Genomic DNA, 21,101 nt, shown 5'->3' with positions numbered 1-21,101 from the left:
ATAGCGCCAAATCACGACAAGAGTCGTCTCAAGGCACTTCACATAATAAACATTCCAATTCACAGTTCATTAAGCCAATCAGAAATAATGTTTCCTATATAAGGAACCCAGCAAATTGCATCAAGTCACTGACTAGTGTCAGTGACTTTACAGCAATCCTCATACTAAGCAAGCATGCAGCGACAGTGGAGAGGAAAACTCCCTTTTAACAGGAAGAAACCTCCAGAGGATCCTGGCTCAGTATAAGCAGCCATCCTCCACGACTCACTGGGGATGGAGAAGACGGAGAGCACACGCACACAAACACACACACACACACACACACACACACACACACACACACACACACACACACACACACAAGTAATGTGTCTATAGTTATATTGTGATGTCTTAGTAAATACTAGAAGTTCAAAGAAATCTAATCTATTTTACTTTACCACTTATTGCTCTACAGATCTATTTAAAATTTTACTGAAAATCACCTAAAAAGCCATTTCTACCATTTTCTGAATTCCAGTTAACAGTTTAGAATATTTGTACTTTTTTTTTTGTTTTTTTTTTTGTTTTTTACTTAAAAGAGCAGATAGAGGTACTTAGGTTCGTTTAGAAAAATGACGTATTTGCATCTTCTTTGACAGAATGGCAGACTGCCCTGATGCCCGGCATCTGTAGTGGTGAGTACATCGCGTTGTTTGTTGTCCAATAGCAGGCACAGTTTGAAAGACAACCGTAGATCCCGCCCCACGACTGAGGGCTGTCAATGGACTACATGTTCAGATATACAGGACGGCTTGCCAGGCTAGAACATCCATGTATTAAGATTGTTACCTGCATGTGAGTGTATTAATCAAAAACTGAATAAATGACAAGCATGTTACAGTTGGGAAGAAAGACAGGACCAAATAAGAATCCCTGCATGTTTCCATCTATTGGTTAAAAATGCAATAACTGTCTGTGGAACAAACGTGAAATACAGAGTTTCTACTTCAGATGTCAGTTGTTGTCCATCAATAAAAATGTATATACTGCCCCTGACCAAAAACACTCACCACTTGTATTTAACTAAGCAGATAGATATAAACCTCCTATTGGATAATTAATGCATGAGTGGTTATCTTTAAGCTGGCAACAAGTTACCCCAACTGGTGCAATGAGTTGCTTCTCCTTTCTTAAACAACCATGTGGAAAGACACATCTGGTGGCTGTGGGAAAAGATGTTAGCCTGTGTGAGAAGGGTCAGATCGTTGGCATCAAGCAGAGAAATCACCTAAGGAGATTGTAGAAATGACTAAAACGGGGTTAAGAACTGTCCAACGCATTATTAAAAACTGGTCTGATGAGGCCAGATTGACCCTGTTCCAGAGTGATGGAGCATCAGGGTAAGAAGAGAGGCAGATGAAGTGATGCACCCACCATGCCTAGTGCCTGTGGGGGCAGTGTTATGATCAGGGGTTGCTGCAGTTGGTCAGGTCTAGGTTCAGCAACAGGATGTGCTCCGAGAATGAGGTCAGCTGACTACCTGAATGTACTGAATGACCAGATTATTCCATCAATGGATTTGGTCTTCCCTGATGACACGGGTATATTCCAAGATGACAATGCCAAGACTCATTGGGCTCAAATAGTGAAAGAGTGGTTCAGGGAGTATGAGACATATATTTCACACATGGATTGGCCACCTGAGTCCAGACCTTAGAGGTGCATTATGTAGAAATGAAGTAAAAATTACATCCTGTGGTAAAATTTGGTTACTGCAACCACTTTAAACAACTCTGGAGCTTTTTGCAATGACTGAAACATTAGACTCTTTTGGGGTTTTCTCACTGTAAAATTCTCAATATATTCTTACACACTGCGCCTTTCACCCCACTGATAATCTTTGGGATGCTGGAGAAGATATTGTGCAGCAGTCAGACTCTACTATCATCAATGCAAGATCTTGGTGAAACATTAATGCAACACTGGATAATAACAAATCTTGTGACATTGCAGAAGCTTACTGAAACACTGCCACAGTGAATGTGTGCCGTAATCAAAGCTGTCCAACAAAATATTAGTGACCTTTTAGTGGGTGGTGACATTTTTTGGGCTGGACAACTTGCATGTAGGCATTTTATTGTGTTATGGTGATTTGAAATGAGTTCACACACATTGTTTGCTAGCCTGCAGACAAACAAATTTCTGTCATTTTGAAGATTTCGACTGATAAATGTCCAGATAGAATATGGTACTCACTTTACGCTAGTAAAAAAAAAGTCCTGGAATGCTGAGAGGTAAAAATTTGAAGCACTGGTGTACACCCAGTTTTTGATTTATACAGCTAATTACTACATCTTCTGTAGTCTATGCAGGAATTAGCAGAACTTAGCATAGCAGCTTGGGACATTTCATATTTCCTCCAAAGTAACCGCTTTTATGAAAGTGCCTTTTGCATGAACCACTATAAAAAAACTCAGATATTACAGAAATGTGTATCTCAAAATCAAGTAGAACACCAGCGTGTCGCAGTATTTGGGATGGAATTTCCTGTCCAAAACAATATAGAGAGTTTTAAAGTCTAAAGTCTTGATGTGTTCGACGCCCCCCAACATCCGTGTGTGAGCTCTGTGGTGCTGTTATGTACACCCGTGCGCATGCGCAATTCATTGTTTTGACTGAAAATGCCGTCGGTTTCGAAAACGGCGGCCAATGCGTCTCCTCAAACCGAGAAACCTACCCACTATACGTGAGTAATGCTGCTGCACACAAACAACAAAAGCTCTCGTTGCAGAAAATGCGAGCTGCACGCGCGCTTCTGTGCGTTAGCATTTGTAGCATTCCTCAACTCTCGTGTGTGTGTGTGTGCGTTAAAAATATGGTGCTTTTCCTGGCTTTGTGACTACCTTACGTTAACAACGACTGCTAACAACACCAGAGCTGAGGCAGGAAATACGAACTCGTTAATTCATTTAACTGCTAAATAATATGCAGTCGGAGTCGTTGTGTTTGTTTGAGTAGGTTGGAGGACGGTTTCTAATCGTGTATTTAATGTTATGCCGTTTTCTTTGTCTGCTAAATGATTAGCCAGGAACTCGCTAACAGCCTGCTGCTTGTAAATAGCTCGGCCTTCTTTAAGTTCCTTCTTTCTACGCACGTTTATGGACGTACGCCCAAAGCTTTGCACTTACCGTTACGCGAGTAAGTGTGCATAGTTTGCGTTCAGAATAGCACACCAACGTCAGTGACCCAAAATATATAGAAGGAAACCAAACAGCAGCGGAACACGACACCTCTTAGCTTAAAGCTATTTTAACCTCACCGCGTGACCCAAGCTTGTCTTATTTTTATTCTTTTTCGCTTTTTCAGATACTTGAAGGAGTTCAGGACAGAGCAGTGCCCGTTGTTCCTCCAGCACAAGTGTACGCAGCACAGACCCTTTACTTGCTTTCATTGGCATTTTCTCAACCAGCGACGAAGGCGACCGATCAGAAGGAGAGACGGGACCTTTAACTACAGCCCCGATGTCTACTGCACCAAATACGACGAGACCACGGGCATTTGCCCGGATGGAGATGAGTAAGTCCCCGTTACAGTAGACGTGATCCACATTAGGCAGCTGGAGGACATAAATAATCAGTCATGCATCGTTTCTGCTCACATACTCGTCAGTGGTTAACTTGTGTTTAAACGTAAAAAGGTTTAGAGATTTAGATCATGACCTAAATAAACTTAGTTAAACTTTATTTGATTGATGAAAGTGGATTTATTTTATTAGGGGTGAAAATCTGGTGAATTTATTAATTTATCACTTTTTTAAATTGACGTAGTACAGAAGATAACTTTTTCATTTGAGGCAGTGGATTAAAAAAGTAAAAAAAAAACAATGGTCATGATTTTGTCGCTGCTTTTTTTTATTTGTAAAATGGGCCAAATAGTCAGTATGTGTGGTTTTGATTTGCTGCAATTGATAAGATATTGTTGTGTAGACATGTTCCACACAAATCTAACAAATCTAGAGACGTTTATAAAATAGTTTTAAATGTATAATAAAGGTTAGACACACATTCATTCTGGTTTTGAAAGCTGATGGTGATTCCCAGTTTTTGTTCAGCTACCAACTTTAGCCCGTTTGGATAGACTTGAACAAGTATAATTAACAAAATACTTTATTGTTCATTCTGATTAACTTGAAAAGTGATGATCTGAGAAGCAAAAACATCAACAATAAAAACACGTTGATGCTAGTATGACACAGCAATGGAAGCTGTTACAGGAGACGGTTATTTTGAATAATTGCCTGGACTGTGTTGCATTTTCAGCAGAGACATTATTTAAAAGTGAGGACACATGCTGACGTTTAGCAGTTTATTCAAATATCCTTTTCACTGATTAACTGTTTTTCTTTTTTTAGCATATATGTTTTACACTCATTGCTTGCCATGCTTGGACTACAGCTACAGAATGATATAGCAGACATTTTTCTTGGAGGCATCATTTATTTCAATTATGTTTTGTTTTCCTCTCAGTATTTCCTTTGTTTTTCTCAACATTTACAATCACTGTACTTTTCTTTTTTATGTTTCTTTTCTGTTTATTTGTGGCACCATCATGTAAAACATATCCTTAAGATTTTTAAGGGCGTGACGGGGTATTGAAAATAAAATCTCATTTAATTGGGTGCAAGGGGATGACCTAGAATGAAATATTAAACTAACAGTTGAGCAGCAGTAAACTGCAGCCCTCACAATTGCTCCTCTGCTACAAAGCTATTTTTGTGTTGCTATAACAACTGTTGCTCAAGAAAGGAAAATTGTCAGCTTACTATTCATACGTTTCTTGAAGCATTTGGTTTCAGCTCCGCAGCTTGTGTGAAATTGTATGTAATGATTTGTTACATCTTAAGTAATGACCCATAAAATGTGAGATTCCATAGGAAATATTAAATCAATTTGGTGGATCTTTGAATATTACTTTAACCAGAAGATCGGAACTTTTTATTGCAGGGATTAGGGAACACTTCGTATTAACCCAGAGACGAGAGAGAGAGTCGAGTTTTAAAGTTAAAGAAGATTTATTTCTAAACAATTTAAAGAAGACTAACTTTAAACACCAGGTGTATGATGTAACTAAAGCCTGATTTATGCTTCTCCGTCTGCGTCAGTGCGGAGACACGCAACGCCATTATCCGTCCTTGCGTAGGGCACGCAAGGACGTACGGAGTCGAGCCCACTTTTTTAAACATCCGTCGAACGAGACGGATTACGCAAGCTTGTGATTGGTCAGGATGCCGCTGTTGTTTACAGCGCCGCCATTGCAAAGAGAGCCGAGGATAACTAGCGGCAGACACGGAGAAGCTTGAAGAATATCTCGCGAAAAAACTCTAAAAATATGAACGTTTAGTTCTCCCGTGACTGGAGGAGTTTTATTAGTGGACGGAAATGACAGGAAACGTGGGTTTAGAGGTGGGGAGCGCATGAAGAGGTGGGAGAATGAGAGACAAATATATCCGTGTTAAAACTCTCTTATATACACAAAAAACACAATATAAACACACGATCTTGGACCGATACATGACAGGATACCACAGAAAAGCGCTACGCCCTCTGTTGTCCTGCCGGGCAATTGCTTTGCAACACTCTCCAGGAGACGGAGAAGTAAAAGAGCAAAACGCTTCCGTCAATCCGTGCGTGTCTGTCCCTTGCGGAGCTGACGGAGAAGCATAAACCAGGCTTAAGGTGGAGTAATACTGAGGATGGTGTGTGTGTGAAAGAAATATGTTCAGAACCAGCAAATCCGGAGAGACTATTAGTTCTGATGGGAGTGAAAGGGTGTTTCGCTCTAAGCTTTGGTTTGGAGATTATAACACACGTTGAGACGCCATCTGTCCGTCTACGTACTCCAACAGAAGTTCCCGTTTAGATCCGGAATGTCGGGGGTCCAGCTTGGAACCGACGCCTGTAGATATGCAGCGGTTGCCGACCCTTCCAGTCTTGAGTTACTCCCAGTTCACGTCAGTTTATTGGCATCAGCGAGACCCTGAAGGGGTCGTGATGGGTCAGCTTTTATTCTGAAGGAACCGTTGCAGTAGGTGGAACATGCAACAGGTTTAATCCAGCTTGTCGTTAGGTTCTTTCCGCTTTAAGAGGAAAGTTACGGATTGGCCACTCCGATAACTTTTCTAGAACGCTTTGAACTGAAGTTAAGATGATGTGGGGCATAGTTTTATAATTTGGATGTTTTGATTTACTGTCGAATCAGAATTTGCCACAAAAGGGGATTTAACAAACACCAACAAAATCACGCCTCGCGTCAGACCTGGAAGGTTCTGATTGGATCAGAAAAAGGAAATGTGTCATGTGATAACATTACGTGTGATCAGTCTAGTGTCAATATTTAATGTTATATTACTTATTATATACTATCATAGGATTATAATATCAAGTAATTAATATTCCTATTTCACAGATTGATTGAACATTAGCTTCACATGATTATTTGGACTAACAAAGTTAATTTATTATTTAAAGAGAGTTCTGTCTTCTTTCTTATTTCTTGTGCTGGCCGAGGAAGCAACAGTTTAGATAAGAGCACCGAGCATGTGTGGCCTTGGCCCATATCTTGTAGATTGTGTCAGAAACTTACGGTTTTGCTTGGGCAGAGCAAATAGAGCATGGCCTTTAGGTCAGAAATGGACAATTCATCACGCTACAGCCGTTTCTGGTACTCATCTGTAAAAATAACTTGTCTTTATGATAATTTAGGGTCCTTGTGGGATTTCTGAGTAAACACTTTTTTTCTGTTGCCACATTTAAAATACTTGCCCTGTGTTAACTTGTTTTGTGTTTTAATGGTCATTTAAGTGAACCATAACACCTTTTAGAGTTGCATTTTAGGAGAATAAAGGATGTGTGTTTATACTAAAAGTTTCATTTAGGGAGTCTTTTATTTTTGGACATTCAGTGTGTGCTTGTTCTCATAGCTGCCCGTATCTACACCGGACCACTGGTGACACAGAGCGCAAGTACCACCTACGGTATTACAAGACTGGCACTTGTATCCATGAGACGGATGCTCGAGGGCATTGTGTGAAGAATGGCCTTCACTGTGCTTTTGCTCACGGCCCGCATGATCTCCGACCTCCAGTCTATGATATCAGGTGATGCACAAAGCAAATGATGACCTTTCCTGTGTGAGCCAAGGCTCTGAATGCAGGTTTCACAAGGCAGTGAACAAAAAAGACATGTTATGTTTTTTTTTTAGCTGCAAAAGCGAGCAAGATTAAAAAAACAGTTTAATGAAGGGGGTTTGTTTTTAAGGGAGTGTAGCTTTTTAATAATTAGTTTGTGTTCACAGAGAGATTCAAGCACAAGAGGCCCTGCAGAACGGTCAGCTGGGATCTGGGGAAGGTATTCCCGATTTGCAGCCGGGTGTACTCGCTAGTCAAGCTATGATTGAGAAAACTCTGACAGAAGATCCCCGGTGGAAAGGTCCGTAGTCCCCTGATTGAAATGGAAAAATGCTGCATTAATCATCAGTCAGCTTCTACGGTCACACAGAGGAAAAGATGTAACTAAGACTTTTTTTTTCTCCAGATACGAATTTTGTTTTAGCCAATTATAAAACAGATCAGTGTACTAAGCCACCAAGACTATGCAGACAGGGCTATGCATGTCCCCACTACCACAACAGTAGGGATCGAAGGCGAAACCCACGAAAATACAAGTACAGGTAAGTGGGTTATCTGTGAACACAACGATGTGTGATTTATGACGCGAAAGCTGACGTGTCTGACTGTGTGAGCGCAGGTCGACCCCTTGTCCTAATGTGAAACATGGTGATGAATGGGGTGAGCCATCAAAGTGTGACGGTGGAGACAGCTGTCAGTATTGTCACTCTCGCACTGAACAGCAGTTCCACCCAGAGGTGAGGGAGAAATGTGTTTATTTCTCATCCCGAGAGGTTTGTGATTGACATTTGTTCTAAAATAAAATGTTTTATTTTATTTTAATTACCTTAAAAGACTCAAAGTCTCTTTTTACACTTTATATTTATTTAATCAGGATCGTTTGTCAAGTCGACGCCAGAAACAATGAAACACAACTTGAATATTAGAGGAACAACAAGGCTTTATTCAACCAGCATTCATACAAGTTATCAATCATGAACAAAACATTTCTCTTACCGTTGCTTATGGGTGGAGAGCTGAACACCCCAGTTAGAAAACGTAATCCATGAACCTCGTCAAATAGAATCCTTCAAACAGCTCTAACAGCTCTGAGCTCTGCTCTGCTCCTTATACATTCCCTGATGTGCGTGCAAAGCTGCACACCTCCACCAGGATTACCTTGATTACATCCTCATGATCACATTATGTTCGGCTCTCCTTGATTACATCCTCATGATAAGTGTGATTGACAAACAGTAGTGATCAATAACTTGTATAAAGCAATTATACAACAGATGACAAGTTCATTTTTATTACATTCCACTCTTGAACTTTTCATCTAATTTATGTAACATATCCATCACCATTTCCCCATCAAAACCAACGTCATTTATAACATACCTTGTAGTTCCACTTTAATTTTCATCGTAGTCTTTGCATTATTACCCAATTTATTTCTCTTCTTAATCGAATAACATACCAACAAATAATAAGATTACACAATGTTAGAATGCTGATTATAATTAATGCTGCAATCATAGGTGGAATTAGCACTTTATTAGCGGTACTCGACATGCCTGTAAATATATCCCACCAATGATGAGCGGAAGCCTGTTCAATCAATGTAGCAACATGTTTTATTTCCCCTTGTGCCACAAGAGTAGACACCATGAGCCTGGAAAGGTTGGACCTATGAGAGTCAATCAATTTTGCCACTTCAGTGGAACCATCCAATGCGCATTTGAATCGTTCCAGTGAGAGTGTCCAAGGGGAGTGTAAAACCTCCCATTGTATCTTAGTCAGCCGACTAGATACAGTGTAATTACTCAACCAATAGGTCACGTTATTCCATTCCCACATATGTATACCCTTGAGACAACCTGAAAAGGGAACTGAAGGTACCTGTGGGGAATTGGTCATTGTAGCCACGCATAAGGTGTTAGGACCCACCTGCCAAAACTGTTCCTCTGGGGGTGTGACCGTCCAATCACAGAGTACGACCCTTGAATCAGTGAAACATGGATTGCTATGTCCTTTTACCAATGGGCAGGCTAAACCCTTATCAGTCTCATCACAGTGTTTTACTTCATATGTTCGATTTGTTTTAACATCCCACCACTCTCCACTAACATGGAGATACCAAAACCCTTTAGTGGTTATCACCGGCAGTATCTGATATCTACACACAGTCATTACTGATGTCATATTATACTGATCCCAGTATCCAGTACACATAGATTTATTACAAATCGTCATTTCTGCATGTAGCTGTAGCCATAATGAACTACTGATGTTCCATAATGTTCGCCATGCATGATAGTTATTACTCATTACCTGTATTTGAAACCTATTTCTCTGTGTCTCAGCATGAATAGTCTGCAAGGAACAGACTATCCAATTACCTATGTGTGACAAATTATGCAATGCATCATAAGTTTCATTCCAAAGCTTTAGATTCCATTTAAATACACTTTTCCACACATCACTTCCTTCTAGCTGACTAGATACAGTCGAAGGCATCCATCTTGCAGTCTTGGTGACAGCTTGTGCGGTGTATTCTCCAGTGTTGGACAGCATAGTTCGTGTTACCTCATTGTTTGCTGTGTTAGCCAGACCATACAAAGTTCCAGTTCCTCCTAGCACGGTGTCATACCATGCTCGCCTCCTCCTGTTGCAAGGCGGAATAGGAGGGAATTTCACAGTCCATCGCACATATTCGGCTACCCTTATTTGTCCCATTTGTTGACAAGTGTGAACCAGGGGAGCTACAGCTGTCTGCGTAGCTCTAGCTGTGTCGGGCAGCACCCAGAATATGTACAAATAGGCGTATCCTCCTGTGATTACAGTTCCATTCCTGATCCGGAAATCGCGATCAACCTTCATACTCCAATTTGTGCCATTTTGTATGCAAGTACCATTCCCCTGATGGTATGCACAGATGCACGCTGCAGAATTAAAGGTTACTGTTGATCCTTGAACCAACACCCCTGGGCTGATCACCCTTCCTCGGATTTTAAGACATCCTCTGCACCGGTACATCTTACCGGTAGATGTTAGGTTTCCCAAGTAGCAAGCGTCATTTGCTCTGCATGTGAATGTGCCTTGAGTGCGGTTGGACATACTGCTAACCAATTCCAGATGGCCCATGACCCCTTCTTCCAACACTTGTCCTTCCGTGAGCCCCCAACAGAAATGTGCCCTCAGTGCGATGACAGCGAGGACATGGAGGACGATGACCAAACATCCGACACCACCAGGTCCGCGGAGCCCATCCATCGCCTCGACAAAGGTTCAATCCTTTTGTAGGGGAAGGGGACCCAGTCAACCACCGTCACTCAGACACCCGCCTATGGGATACATACAAAACGTTGCTTATGGGTGGAGAGCTGAACACCCCAGTTAGAAAACGTAATCCATGATAACACATGTAATCCAAGAACCTCGTCAGGTAGAATCCTTCAAACAGCTCTAACAGCTCTGAGCTCTGCTCTGCTCCTTATACATTCCCTGATGTGCGTGCAAAGCTGCACACCTCCACCAGGATTACCTTGATTACATCCTCATGATCACATTATGTTCGGCTCTCCTTGATTACATCCTCATGATAAGTGTGATTGACAAACAGTAGTGATCAATAACTTGTATAAAGCAATTATACAACAGATGACAAGTTCATTTTTATTACAACATTGCTGAAGAAATGTGAATTACTGATTTATCTAGTTTGATTGGACTGTGCTGGACTTACACTGTGGATGATTGTCTCATCTGATTGGGGAAATATTTATTAAGCATTTTCTTATTTAGTGGTGTCATTTCCCCTCATTTCAGATTTACAAATCCACAAAATGCAACGATAAACGACAAACAGGATACTGTCCCAGAGGACCATTTTGTGCATTTGCACACGTAGAAAGTAAGTAACAATGCGAGGAAGAGGCCGTCTCCAGAGTTAGTTCATGCTGATGTCAACGACAAATGATTTCATTTTTTGAATCCTTGCAGGAATTCCCTCAACAGAGGAGACCATGAACTCGTTGCTAACAGCGATACAGTCGAGTTCACAGTCCCAGCTGGGCTCTCAGCAGTTTCCAGAGTGTCCAGTCAGTGAGTGGAACAGCGGAGGAAACTCCAGCACCAGCGCAACCAGTAGCAACGGACAAATAGGAAGTGTACGTTTTTGTTTTTTAAATCAACAATCCGTTTCCTCATACTTCTTTGTATTAGGCACACTTTCATGCTTTTTCTGTTTGCCTAATTTGTGCATTTGTCATTATTTGGATTTATTTAGTTATTTTTGACCAGTTTATTTATTTATGTTTGTTTATGTTGCGATCATGTGCATTTCTCTTTCTCAGGTCTCATGTTCTAATAACTCTGCAGTAACACCCAGCTCAGGAAGTGACTGTTTGTTATCCCCAGTGGGATCCATCAGCCGGCCCATGTCACTAATTAATAGTAGTTTATGTTCAGAGTCCACCACGTCCAGTGTCTCGTCTCTGATGTCTAACTATCCCAAAGCTCCGGGCTTTGAACGTGAGGATCAGGTACACAGACCGCACTCTTTAGGTCTAGAAAGAACGAAACCCTGGCAACTGAGGGATAATCGTTTGCTCATGTTTTTGGCTTCTTTTTTCATTTAGTTCCCATGTTTTTTTCTATTTAATGCATCAAACCATTTCATCATGTTTGATGTGTTTCTGCAATAATACAGATTATTTGCTGACACCTCTTAAAAACTCTTGAAGTAGTTTTCTGAACCATGTAGACTGTAGACGCTAGGGCTGGGCGATATGGCCTAAAATTAATATCGCGATATATTGAGGATTTCTTCTCGATAGCGATAAATGGACGATAACTACGGGTATGCGCAGAAACAAAAGTTGTCCACTAGATGGTGCTGTCACATGTATTACGCTGAGTCACATTTTTACAGACTCAAGGTGGTACAGCTTCTTAAAGGGACATGAAAGTTACCAACCTACACACATCTTTTCATTTTTTATTAGCAAATTTATTGGCATGAAAAAAATTCTCGATAACAGTCAGAAATTTCGATAACGATACATTTACGATTTTATCCCCAGCCCTAGTAGATGCTCCAGGTATTATGAGCAATCCTAAACACATTGGCTATTTGGATGACTTGCTAAAGGTCGTTAACAAGATCTTGTTTATCTGATACTGGTTAACCCTTTCTTTCCACCGGCCGAGAGGGTGGTCGAGTAGCATAATAGCGGCGTTGTACCTGCTAGCGCAAGCCCAACCGGGAGCAATTCTGACGCTAAACGGGAGCAAAAACGTTCCACACAGCTGATCCCATGATGTCACAAAATCATGGGAGAATTGCAACTCCACATAAGCACAGAGAAAAACGGCTGCATGTATAAAAAAAGGTCTGGGTTATTTTCTGTTTACATGAGCTACGGGGGGTTTAACGGGAATGACATGTTTACTTGCATGTGACTTTTATTTTGAAAGTTTCCAGATTTTTTTACACTGCTTTTGTGATTGACTTCCTGTGTGGTGTGGCTGTGGAGTTTGGCGTGTTTTGGAAGTGTAGCACGTAGAATATAAATTCAAAATGTAACGATGGCATCCCTCGCTTCTGGGACGCGTCCAAAAGGTTACACTTTACAGCCGGTGGAGAGGAACTCATCCACTATAATGGCGGCTAATTGCCACGCAGTATGTTTCGCGACGCTCTTATGTGCAGTGGAAAGAAGGGGTGAGTGTGAAAGCAAAAGGCAATTTCACTAAAATGTTGTTCTTTTACAATTTGTAGATTAAGAGCAAAGGGCAGATGGATCAAAAATTGATGGACCAGGAAAAACAGGTCTGTGTGTTTTTCATGACACATTTCAGGTTAAAGCAAAAAATCGATTTTTTTCTCAGAGGGCACCACCTAGAGGCAAAAAATGTGTTGCACCTTTAAGCCCCCCTCCCTGCTTCTGTCGTGTTTTTTATCTTGAGAGGCGCTATAGAAATGATATTTTCTTCTTTCTTCTTCTTCTAAGCAACACCTGCCATTTGTGAACGTGCATTTTTCAGCCCAGCAACAGACCCGAAACTCAGTTTCACAATGTATGGAAGGGGAGGAGGCATAGGCTCCCTAGGTGCTGGGTAGAATGTGACGCTTTGAGTCTAGAATATTGAACCTTTTCACAATATTCTAATTGTCTGAGAGTTTGAATGTGGGGTTTTCATAAGCTGTCAGCCATAATCATCACAGTTCTAACAAATAAAGATATCAGACTTTACCTGTAATGAGTCTGTCTCATATATTAGTTTCACCGTTAAGTTGAACTACTGAAATAAATAAATTTTTCCACCATATCCTAATTTGTCGAGCTTGACCTATATATTAAGGACTTGTCATTAAGAAGTTATGCCAAATCTGTATCTGTTCAAAGTTCGAGTTGAAGGCGCAGAACCTTCCACCGTAAATTCTTTGCAAGTCTTTGAGGCTCTTTTGGCAAGTTTAGTCTGGGCTGTTCCTTTCCTTTTTCTGTCTTCTGTAGGTAAGCACATGTCTGACGCCTTTGTCTAATGCGGTGCGGCAGTCAAGTCAAATTAAAGGGGGCTTTATAGGACGTGGGGTGGGCTTAGCAAAATAAAAAAGTTGCCGCACTGCCTCCATTACATCACAGAACTAGGTTAAACGATCGCGTTTGCGGGCTGTTAAAGAATCACACAAAAATCCTGAAAAGGGAGGAAGCTCCAGATTTCTGCTTCAGTTAAACAGGAATTCTACTAGAAGAGAACAATAATCTTCTTTTTCTTCCAGACGCAAAACACCGTCTTCTCTCCAGTCAACCCTTTGGCATCGAGCTTCACGTCCAGCATAACATCGAGTTTGGCCTCTAGCATTGGCTCGGATAGTTCTTCACCCACCACCTTATCAACGATGAATGCAAAGGCAACTCCATTCTACCCAGGGAGCAACACAGTGGAGTCTGTCATAGGTACGCTTCTGTTAAAACTACATGGGGAAAAGCCTGGACTCCCACTCTGCTTCATGTCGTCAGTGTTTGATTTATCCCACCAGGATCAGCACTGGACCTCAAGTTCAGTGACATCAACGTTGCATCTCTTGATAAGGAACTAGAAGAGCAGGACAACAGTTTAGGTCTGGCAAGTAAGGGACTTGTTCATAATTAGCTGGATTAATGCTCGCGAAATGTTTTTGTTTAGTTACTTTTGTCGTTTTAAAGTCTGAATTGTTTTTTTTTGTCTCAGGCCATAGGGTGCTGGGTGGATCTGCTCCTGTTAACATTCCAGGCTCCTTGGCTCGATCCTCCTCCTGTAATTCCTCATCCTCACTTTCCACCTCCCCTCTAAGCTCCCTTTCCCAGTCGTTGTCGCAGTCCCTGCTGTCTGCGGCAGTTTCCCAACAGAGCCATCCTTCGAACATGCTTGCCAAGCAAGAGCACAGCCTGCTGGGAACACCCACCTCCTCTTCCCAGAACTCTCTGGGTAAGCTGATGGCGTCGCACGTTCTGCTTCAAGTTAGCTTCAGAGCATCAGATTATTTTTCCCAAAACTTAAAGATCAAAATATAGGTTTTAGAAATCGTACGTCAACATTCTAGATTGTTCTTAATAAACTGATTAACAATGAACTTTTTTGACTTGTATTTGGACCCTCAGGCTTGAACGGCGGTGCTAGCAACATTTGGGACTTTGTCAGCGGCAGCTTTTCCCCAAGTCCATCTCCGGTTTTCAGCAGTCTGACCTCCATGACCAGCAGTGCTGACCTGGCACGCCTTTTTAGAGAGCTGGATGAAGCCAAGAAGAAGATCAAACAGTGGGAGGAGGCCTGGCATCAAGTCAAACAAGTCAGTGAGACAAAACTCATCGTATTATGGTGTATTTAAAAAAAAAAGTTTCCTATGAAAATTGTCTTCATTTAATGTTATGCAACGTCAACCTGTTGCTGCAGGCCTGTGAAGCGTGCCAGAAGGATGCCCTCAAAGCAAAGGAGCAAGCAAAGACTGCAGAGGCCGAGCGGCAGCTGGCAGAACAGAAATGGGAAGAAACGGATCGCAAGCTAAAAGAGCTGCAGGGAGACTTTGATTTGCTTTGTCGCACGTCTGGAACACCTCTTCTTCGTAGCTATGGAGAGCTGGACCAGCTCCCCCTCTCTAAGCTTCACTCCATCCAGAGTCAGCTACGTAATGACCTAGACCTTATAGATGGGGTAAGAAAGCCCAGATCTCACACTTTTCATTTGTAGTATCTGCATACGGCTTAAACACATTCGTATTTGTCAACAAAGCATGCTTATGAAAGAAAAAGAAAAAAAAAAACGTGCACGCAATGTATTTTCCTAGGTTGCAGCTGATTTCGGTTCTTTTCTTCCCCAACAGGTAATTTATCAGCTTCAGTCAAAGAAATGTATAGTTTGCCAAAAGCATGACCGTTGCATTGTTCTGCAGCCTTGCCAACATTATGCTCTATGTGAGACCTGTGCACCTAGTAAAGCAGAATGTCCTTACTGTAGAGCTAAGATACTGAAGTGGTGACGCACTGCAACTCCAGGTACTGTTTAAAGAATTAGCTCTTTTAAAAAACAACTTATAGATATTACATTTTTAATCAGCGATGTCTTTTTTTCTTACCTTGATGGATGAAAAGATGTTTGAGTTACAAAGCAAATATTGTTATTAATCAGGTTGCTTGAAGACCCAATGCTTTCTATATAAACGCCTGTTAAGTAACTGCAAACAAGGATTGTGGTGACACAAAATGAGCTAACACCTAAAGCAGTTTTCTTCAACTGCAGAGGAATAAATGTAAATAAAAACTAATAAAATTACACCGATAGAGAAAGTTGATATCTGAGCACTTGATCGTGACAGAAAATCACATTTCAAATGATTAAATATGCCAGAAAGCACCAGTGTTTAGAAGCCTTTTTGTTACTCGAGTATGATAAATTTACATGAGTATATATTCTGGAAGTTGAGAGTATTTAATAAAAAAATATTACTTTGGTGGAAATATTCTGAAGTAGTAAATCATCTTTAATAACCAATAATGTATACTACTAACTAAGTACTAGGTAATCAAATAATTCAAGGAAACTTTAAACAAAGTATTCCTCTTTAAATGAATAAAGTTCTTTTTGTAAATCCCATAGTTCTTTATTTTAAATGTTTGTTTTTCTTATGCAACCAGTCAAACCATATTTTTGACCAAGTACCCGAGGAAGTTTGATTATTATTTTTGTTGTTTTAATTAAGAGCACTTTGTTGACTTGGGGCTTTATTAATGGGTATGTAGACATTTGCTTTAAGCTGCTTCGTAGGCACTCTATTGTCTCGTTTTAGGTTTTCTACGGTTTGTTTTTCTACATACGCTAACGTCTGACGCTTCTGTGTGTACTGTGAAACGTTTGGATATTTCTTGTTAAATCGCAGCATGGTTCTACATATTAAGATTTCATAATAGTTTCTACTATAGTTAGATTTATAAAATTTTAATCCATTAATTACAAATGTAAGCTAAGTGGTAGGCATAACCAGCAGCTGTAATATCAGTAAGGCACATCCTACACGTTAGGGCTGATTTTCACTCAGTACGTTTTGTTACAGTATGTAGAAATTTCAATAGCCTACTCATTAGAGGATTGTATTTGCTAAGAGCCTAAAACGGTGATTTTTGTAGGAATCTAGCCTCTGGACTTTGTCTAGAACATATCGGCCTCTAACTCTAAAGTGCCTTGGCTTAGTTGAAAAGGTTATGTACAGAATCATCACAGCAAACACAGGTAGTTCAAACTTGTGCACGGGTTTGTGAGTATTTAACTTTGCAGAAGCATCAATAGATGTTTGACGACACATGTCAATAAATGCATAGATTTCCTTTTATTTGGCCAAACTTCATGAAGTATTTGAGCAGGAAAAAAAGTCACGGCTGAAATTGTCAGTGCCTGTGTCCAGATCCCCCTCCAGCCTACCAGCCAGCAGCTCATTCCTTGGTTGTGGTGCTCTTTTGGTGCAGCTTCACCCTTTTGAGGTTAGGTATTTCAATTTTACATTTGGGAGTATGCAAACTTAGGACAAATGGAATTTGTACAGCAATGTAAAATGCTTTTTGTTTTCAACAGTTGAGTTAGTCTTTTTTTTTTCTTGAAAGATTTCTGCAGAAAATGAAGAATTCGTAGTTTATTTGTAAGGTGGAATTTGCATAGGATTTGTGTGTAGGTTGCTCTGTTTGAAATGACCTTCTACTGTGTAAAAGACAAAAAAGGAAAAAGAAAAAAAACTTTATATTCTTGCTTTAAATTCAGTAGAACGTTATGTATTTCCACTTTTTGCTACTTCTAAATATGGGATAATGCATTGTTTACATTCTCACAAATGACAATTCTAAGCAACTCAGAGGAAAGTCATAAAAACGCTACGATGTTTTAGCGTTTTCATTACTATATTACAGCATATACAGCAGGCTAAACACTTCTGGTATTGCATGCTTGCGATATAGTAACCACAATTTTAAAAAAAAAGTAAACAAAAAATGTCTGCACTGTGTCACACTGCCAGAATACTTGTAATATAGCGTAGGTAAGGCTTAATACTTTCTGCAAGCTTCGCTGCTACTGGAAAAGGTATTAATGTAGTATCTCGTAAAACATTTAGATGTTTGAATGTTGTACATCCACAGCTCAGATTTCATAAAGTATAAAATATTCTCTTATGCATCTACGTTTACTTTTTCTTAAATTGCTCATTTGTAAATCCATCCAACCATCGTCTGAACCCGCTTGTCCACGTAGGGTCGCGGGGGGGGGGCTGGTGCCTATCTCCAGCGGTCAATGGGCAATCAGGCGGGGTACACCCTGGACAGAGCCAGTCCATCGCAGCATTTGTAAATCATGTAAGACAAAGTTTTAGTACTTTTGTAAATCACTTAAAATGATGTCATGGTTCTGTGTAGATTTGGATTTTTTTCCTATTTTGAAATTGGTTTTGTTGTGTTTCTGTCCTCCTGTACACTGTACAGCGGTGTATAGTGCAGCTACGTCACAGTCTTTTGGTCTAGCCAACATAACTAAAGATGTCTAGTGTGAAAATGTCAGAATAAACCAAAGTGGTGTTCTAGTCGCTGCCAGATGTGTATTGTAGAAGAAATTATACTCAAACAGAGTTTAAATAACGCTCAAGTATTAACTGGATTAGCCATTCTGGTCTATGAAGCTATTAATGACAGTCGAGCACAAAGATTCATCACTTCTAACTGATTAATTCCGATCTTTTTTAGTAGCTTAATTTCGTATTTTAATTAGATTTTTATTCTGATTTGGTAGGATCTGAACATACTAGGAGTTAGATTTCTGCTTAAACCGTTTATAGATTAACTGGCCCTTTTTTTGCAGTTTAACCAAAGACCTATACCATTTTTCTACTACATTTCATTTAACTCTAAATTGATCAGATGAAAATAAGTAGATCACCTAGTACCTTAAATAGATTAAAAACATCATTGAAAATAATTGACGGCATTTCTTTTCTATTTAAAGTTATCAGTTTAGATGCAGATGATCAACACTTCATGGGTCTGATCCTTACATCTGTGTATTTGTGGCGTTTCATGGCGGGTTGTGCAGAACTTGCCAGCACACTCTGACCTTAAGCCAGAATTCAATGCCCGTTTCATTGTTGTCTCCAGTGAAGGAATGTCTTGGTTACGTGACATTTGTGCTTCTGAAGTGGCCATAAAACTTCACTACAGTACTGTTTTGGCAAAGTTTTTGTTCACTTCGCTTCATCTAAATAATTAGAGAATCTGTACATTTGTGTTCTGTGTTTGTATGGCAGCCCAACGGTGACTGTAAGGTGCTTCGCTTTTGTCTGAATCTTATTTCTTACAGACGGGGTCCAAAATCATGATTTTGTTAGTTTTTCTTGGGGCAGAAAATGATTGTGAATTATTAATGGCAGATACAGACACAGTTACAACAGGACTTGCTTTGGATCCTCATTCTTGGCCAATTTCAAGCTTTCTAAAAAGAAAAAAAGTGTTCCCCATTTTGGTGAACACAGATTTCATCAGTTCTTTAGTTTGTCTTTTGCTTTTATTTTGGAACTTAACAGACCAATTACTTTCAACTAAATCTGTGCCTTTAATAATCGCATAATGTTGATTGACTGAAGAGAAAAAAATAAAAACCTGGTGAATCAGAATCAAAATTGTAGTGCCTTACAATAGTTCTGCGGACCACAGTGTGACTACTAAAGCTTGGTTTATGCTTGACGCATTCACCTTCCGCTTGGTGATGCGGCTCGCGGATGGAACGCGCTTCACAACTCGCAGCGTTTATGGTTCATGTGGCTCGTCTCTGCGGTGAGCCAATATTCTCCCAAACTGTAGGGGGCAGCATGGAGCTCTACGGCATGCATCCAACACTACACCATAGTAGAAGTAGAAATTACTGTTTACAACATGGCATTTCAGCATTTTTAACAGCGTCCTCGTCTTTTCCGACAGTGCGAGCTATTTCTCTCCAAGAATTATTATCAACATGTTGATCACGGTGGTCTCTGAGAGCTGAATCATACAAATGTCTGTATTTACGAACCTCTGCCGTACTAGTTCTTGCCGGTCCGCCATGTTTTTCCGCGTTCGACCGTTCGCGTGGTTAGAAATTTTCCTAGGTGCGCGTTGCGGAAATTTTGGGCCGTGCGGAGGCGCGGTGGAGGGGCGGGGTTGTTAAAATGACGCAATTTCGCCGTGCGGATCTCGCGGACGCGTCAAGCATAAACCAACCTTTAGGGTCCCGTTTATTTGGACCATGAGCTGAAAAACAAACGCGATAAGATTTGCTTACCAATTTGAATAAAAACAAATATGTATAATTTAAATACAACTGTCTGTCTTTGTCTGTATTTGCCATACAGTTCTAAAAACAACCCAGCAATACCTACAACCACTGAATATTTCATTTTCTTTGGATTTAGTTATTTGGCACCAAAATGTCCTTTTCTATGTTTTGTTTTGTTTTTTTTCTTTGTCAGGAAAAGCACCAAATAGGAGGACTCTTGTAAATGAATATGGGTAAATACCATTAAGCTCTGCTCTGCGTTGGAATAGTTGAATCTATTTTGCATTGTTGTTAGATGTTGTGTCCTTTTTGTTTTTAACTTTATAAAAATGGAGCCAGAAGATTTATGCAATCTTGTACGTGTCTGAGTAATGATGTCTGGAGCTGTTCAGTTAAATGGAAATATTAGTACAAAGTGATGAGTGTGTGGAACCGGTTGATCAATGTACTCAAAAGATTTTCACTAGAAATGTTATTTTAACATCAAAATCCTAAAATATTGAATGTATTGTTCTAAATCAGATATTCAACTAATAGGTCACTAGACATTATGAAGCGCAGTTAATTGATTACAATGTAGCATTTAGTTGTGAACTGCTATTCAATAAAATATATTAGAATTTAAACAAATGCAAGTTTTCAAGTTTCTGTTTGAAAGATTTTCCATTTCAGGGTCATCTGAGTGTGTTAAGTCTGGGAAAGCTGCATCTGGTGTTATTTAGCTAACGGGTCTGGAGTCAGTTTACAGAAAGATGCCCCTTATTTTATGGAAAGCCGTGTGGATACACGGGGAACTCTACTGGTATTTGTAGGAGTTACTCTGATCATTTTTTATGTTGTGAACACACAGACAGGTGCAAGTTTTAGAATACTAGCGATTTCTCTTTTACATTAAGCATTGTGCACCACTCATTTACAGTAGTGTATTAATAGCTTGTTAATGTTTGTTAAATTGTTACACTGCAGTTATGCAATGGTTTACAACATTCACTAATTATTTTTTATCATCTTGAGAATTAAAATAATTTTTCATCTGACATGTGTGAATATTTTTGTCTCAGAACAGTCTTGAACACAGACAGTAGTAACATTTATTAGAGTTTAACAACTCAAAAGCATAGTTAGATCA

At 40.1% G+C, this 21,101-nt stretch overlaps 1 protein-coding gene across 3 annotated transcripts; it reads left to right on the top strand.

Annotated features, from left to right (window-relative positions):
* Positions 1–2,433: 2,433 nt before the first annotated feature.
* unkl (unk like zinc finger) lies at positions 2,434–21,009 on the top strand. Of its 3 annotated transcripts, none has more exons than XM_015948589.3 (16): positions 2,434–2,728; positions 3,349–3,558; positions 6,962–7,138; positions 7,336–7,469; positions 7,575–7,710; positions 7,788–7,905; positions 10,979–11,063; positions 11,153–11,319; positions 11,506–11,694; positions 12,933–12,983; positions 13,935–14,112; positions 14,196–14,276; positions 14,387–14,623; positions 14,797–14,984; positions 15,089–15,346; positions 15,516–21,009. In XM_015948589.3, the coding sequence occupies exons 1-16, from the start codon at positions 2,664–2,666 to the stop codon at positions 15,669–15,671; spliced, it is 2,430 nt and encodes an 809-aa protein (XP_015804075.3). In that variant the 5' UTR covers positions 2,434–2,663; the 3' UTR covers positions 15,672–21,009. The 3 variants fall into 3 exon arrangements, with proteins under 3 accessions (XP_015804075.3, XP_015804074.3, XP_015804076.3); XM_015948588.3 differs by having other exon boundaries at positions 14,196–14,285; XM_015948590.3 differs by lacking the exon at positions 11,506–11,694 and having other exon boundaries at positions 14,196–14,285.
* The last annotated feature ends 92 nt before the right edge of the window (positions 21,010–21,101 follow it).

This window comes from Nothobranchius furzeri, chromosome 5 (assembly GCF_043380555.1).
Source record: "Nothobranchius furzeri strain GRZ-AD chromosome 5, NfurGRZ-RIMD1, whole genome shotgun sequence".
In the NCBI taxonomy this organism is placed as follows: Eukaryota; Metazoa; Chordata; class Actinopteri; order Cyprinodontiformes; family Nothobranchiidae; genus Nothobranchius; species Nothobranchius furzeri.
This window is presented reverse-complemented; position numbering and strand designations above follow the sequence as displayed.

Bases quoted from the DNA above. Each gene is read 5' to 3' on its own strand.
- unkl (XM_015948588.3), top strand. From the start codon at position 2,664: ATGCCGTCGGTTTCGAAAACGGCGGCCAATGCGTCTCCTCAAACCGAG. The intron at 3,559-6,961 runs GTAAGTCCCCGT...TTGTTCTCATAG, and splicing joins ATTTGCCCGGATGGAGATGA to CTGCCCGTATCTACACCGGA. The intron at 7,711-7,787 runs GTAAGTGGGTTA...GTGTGAGCGCAG, and splicing joins CCACGAAAATACAAGTACAG to GTCGACCCCTTGTCCTAATG.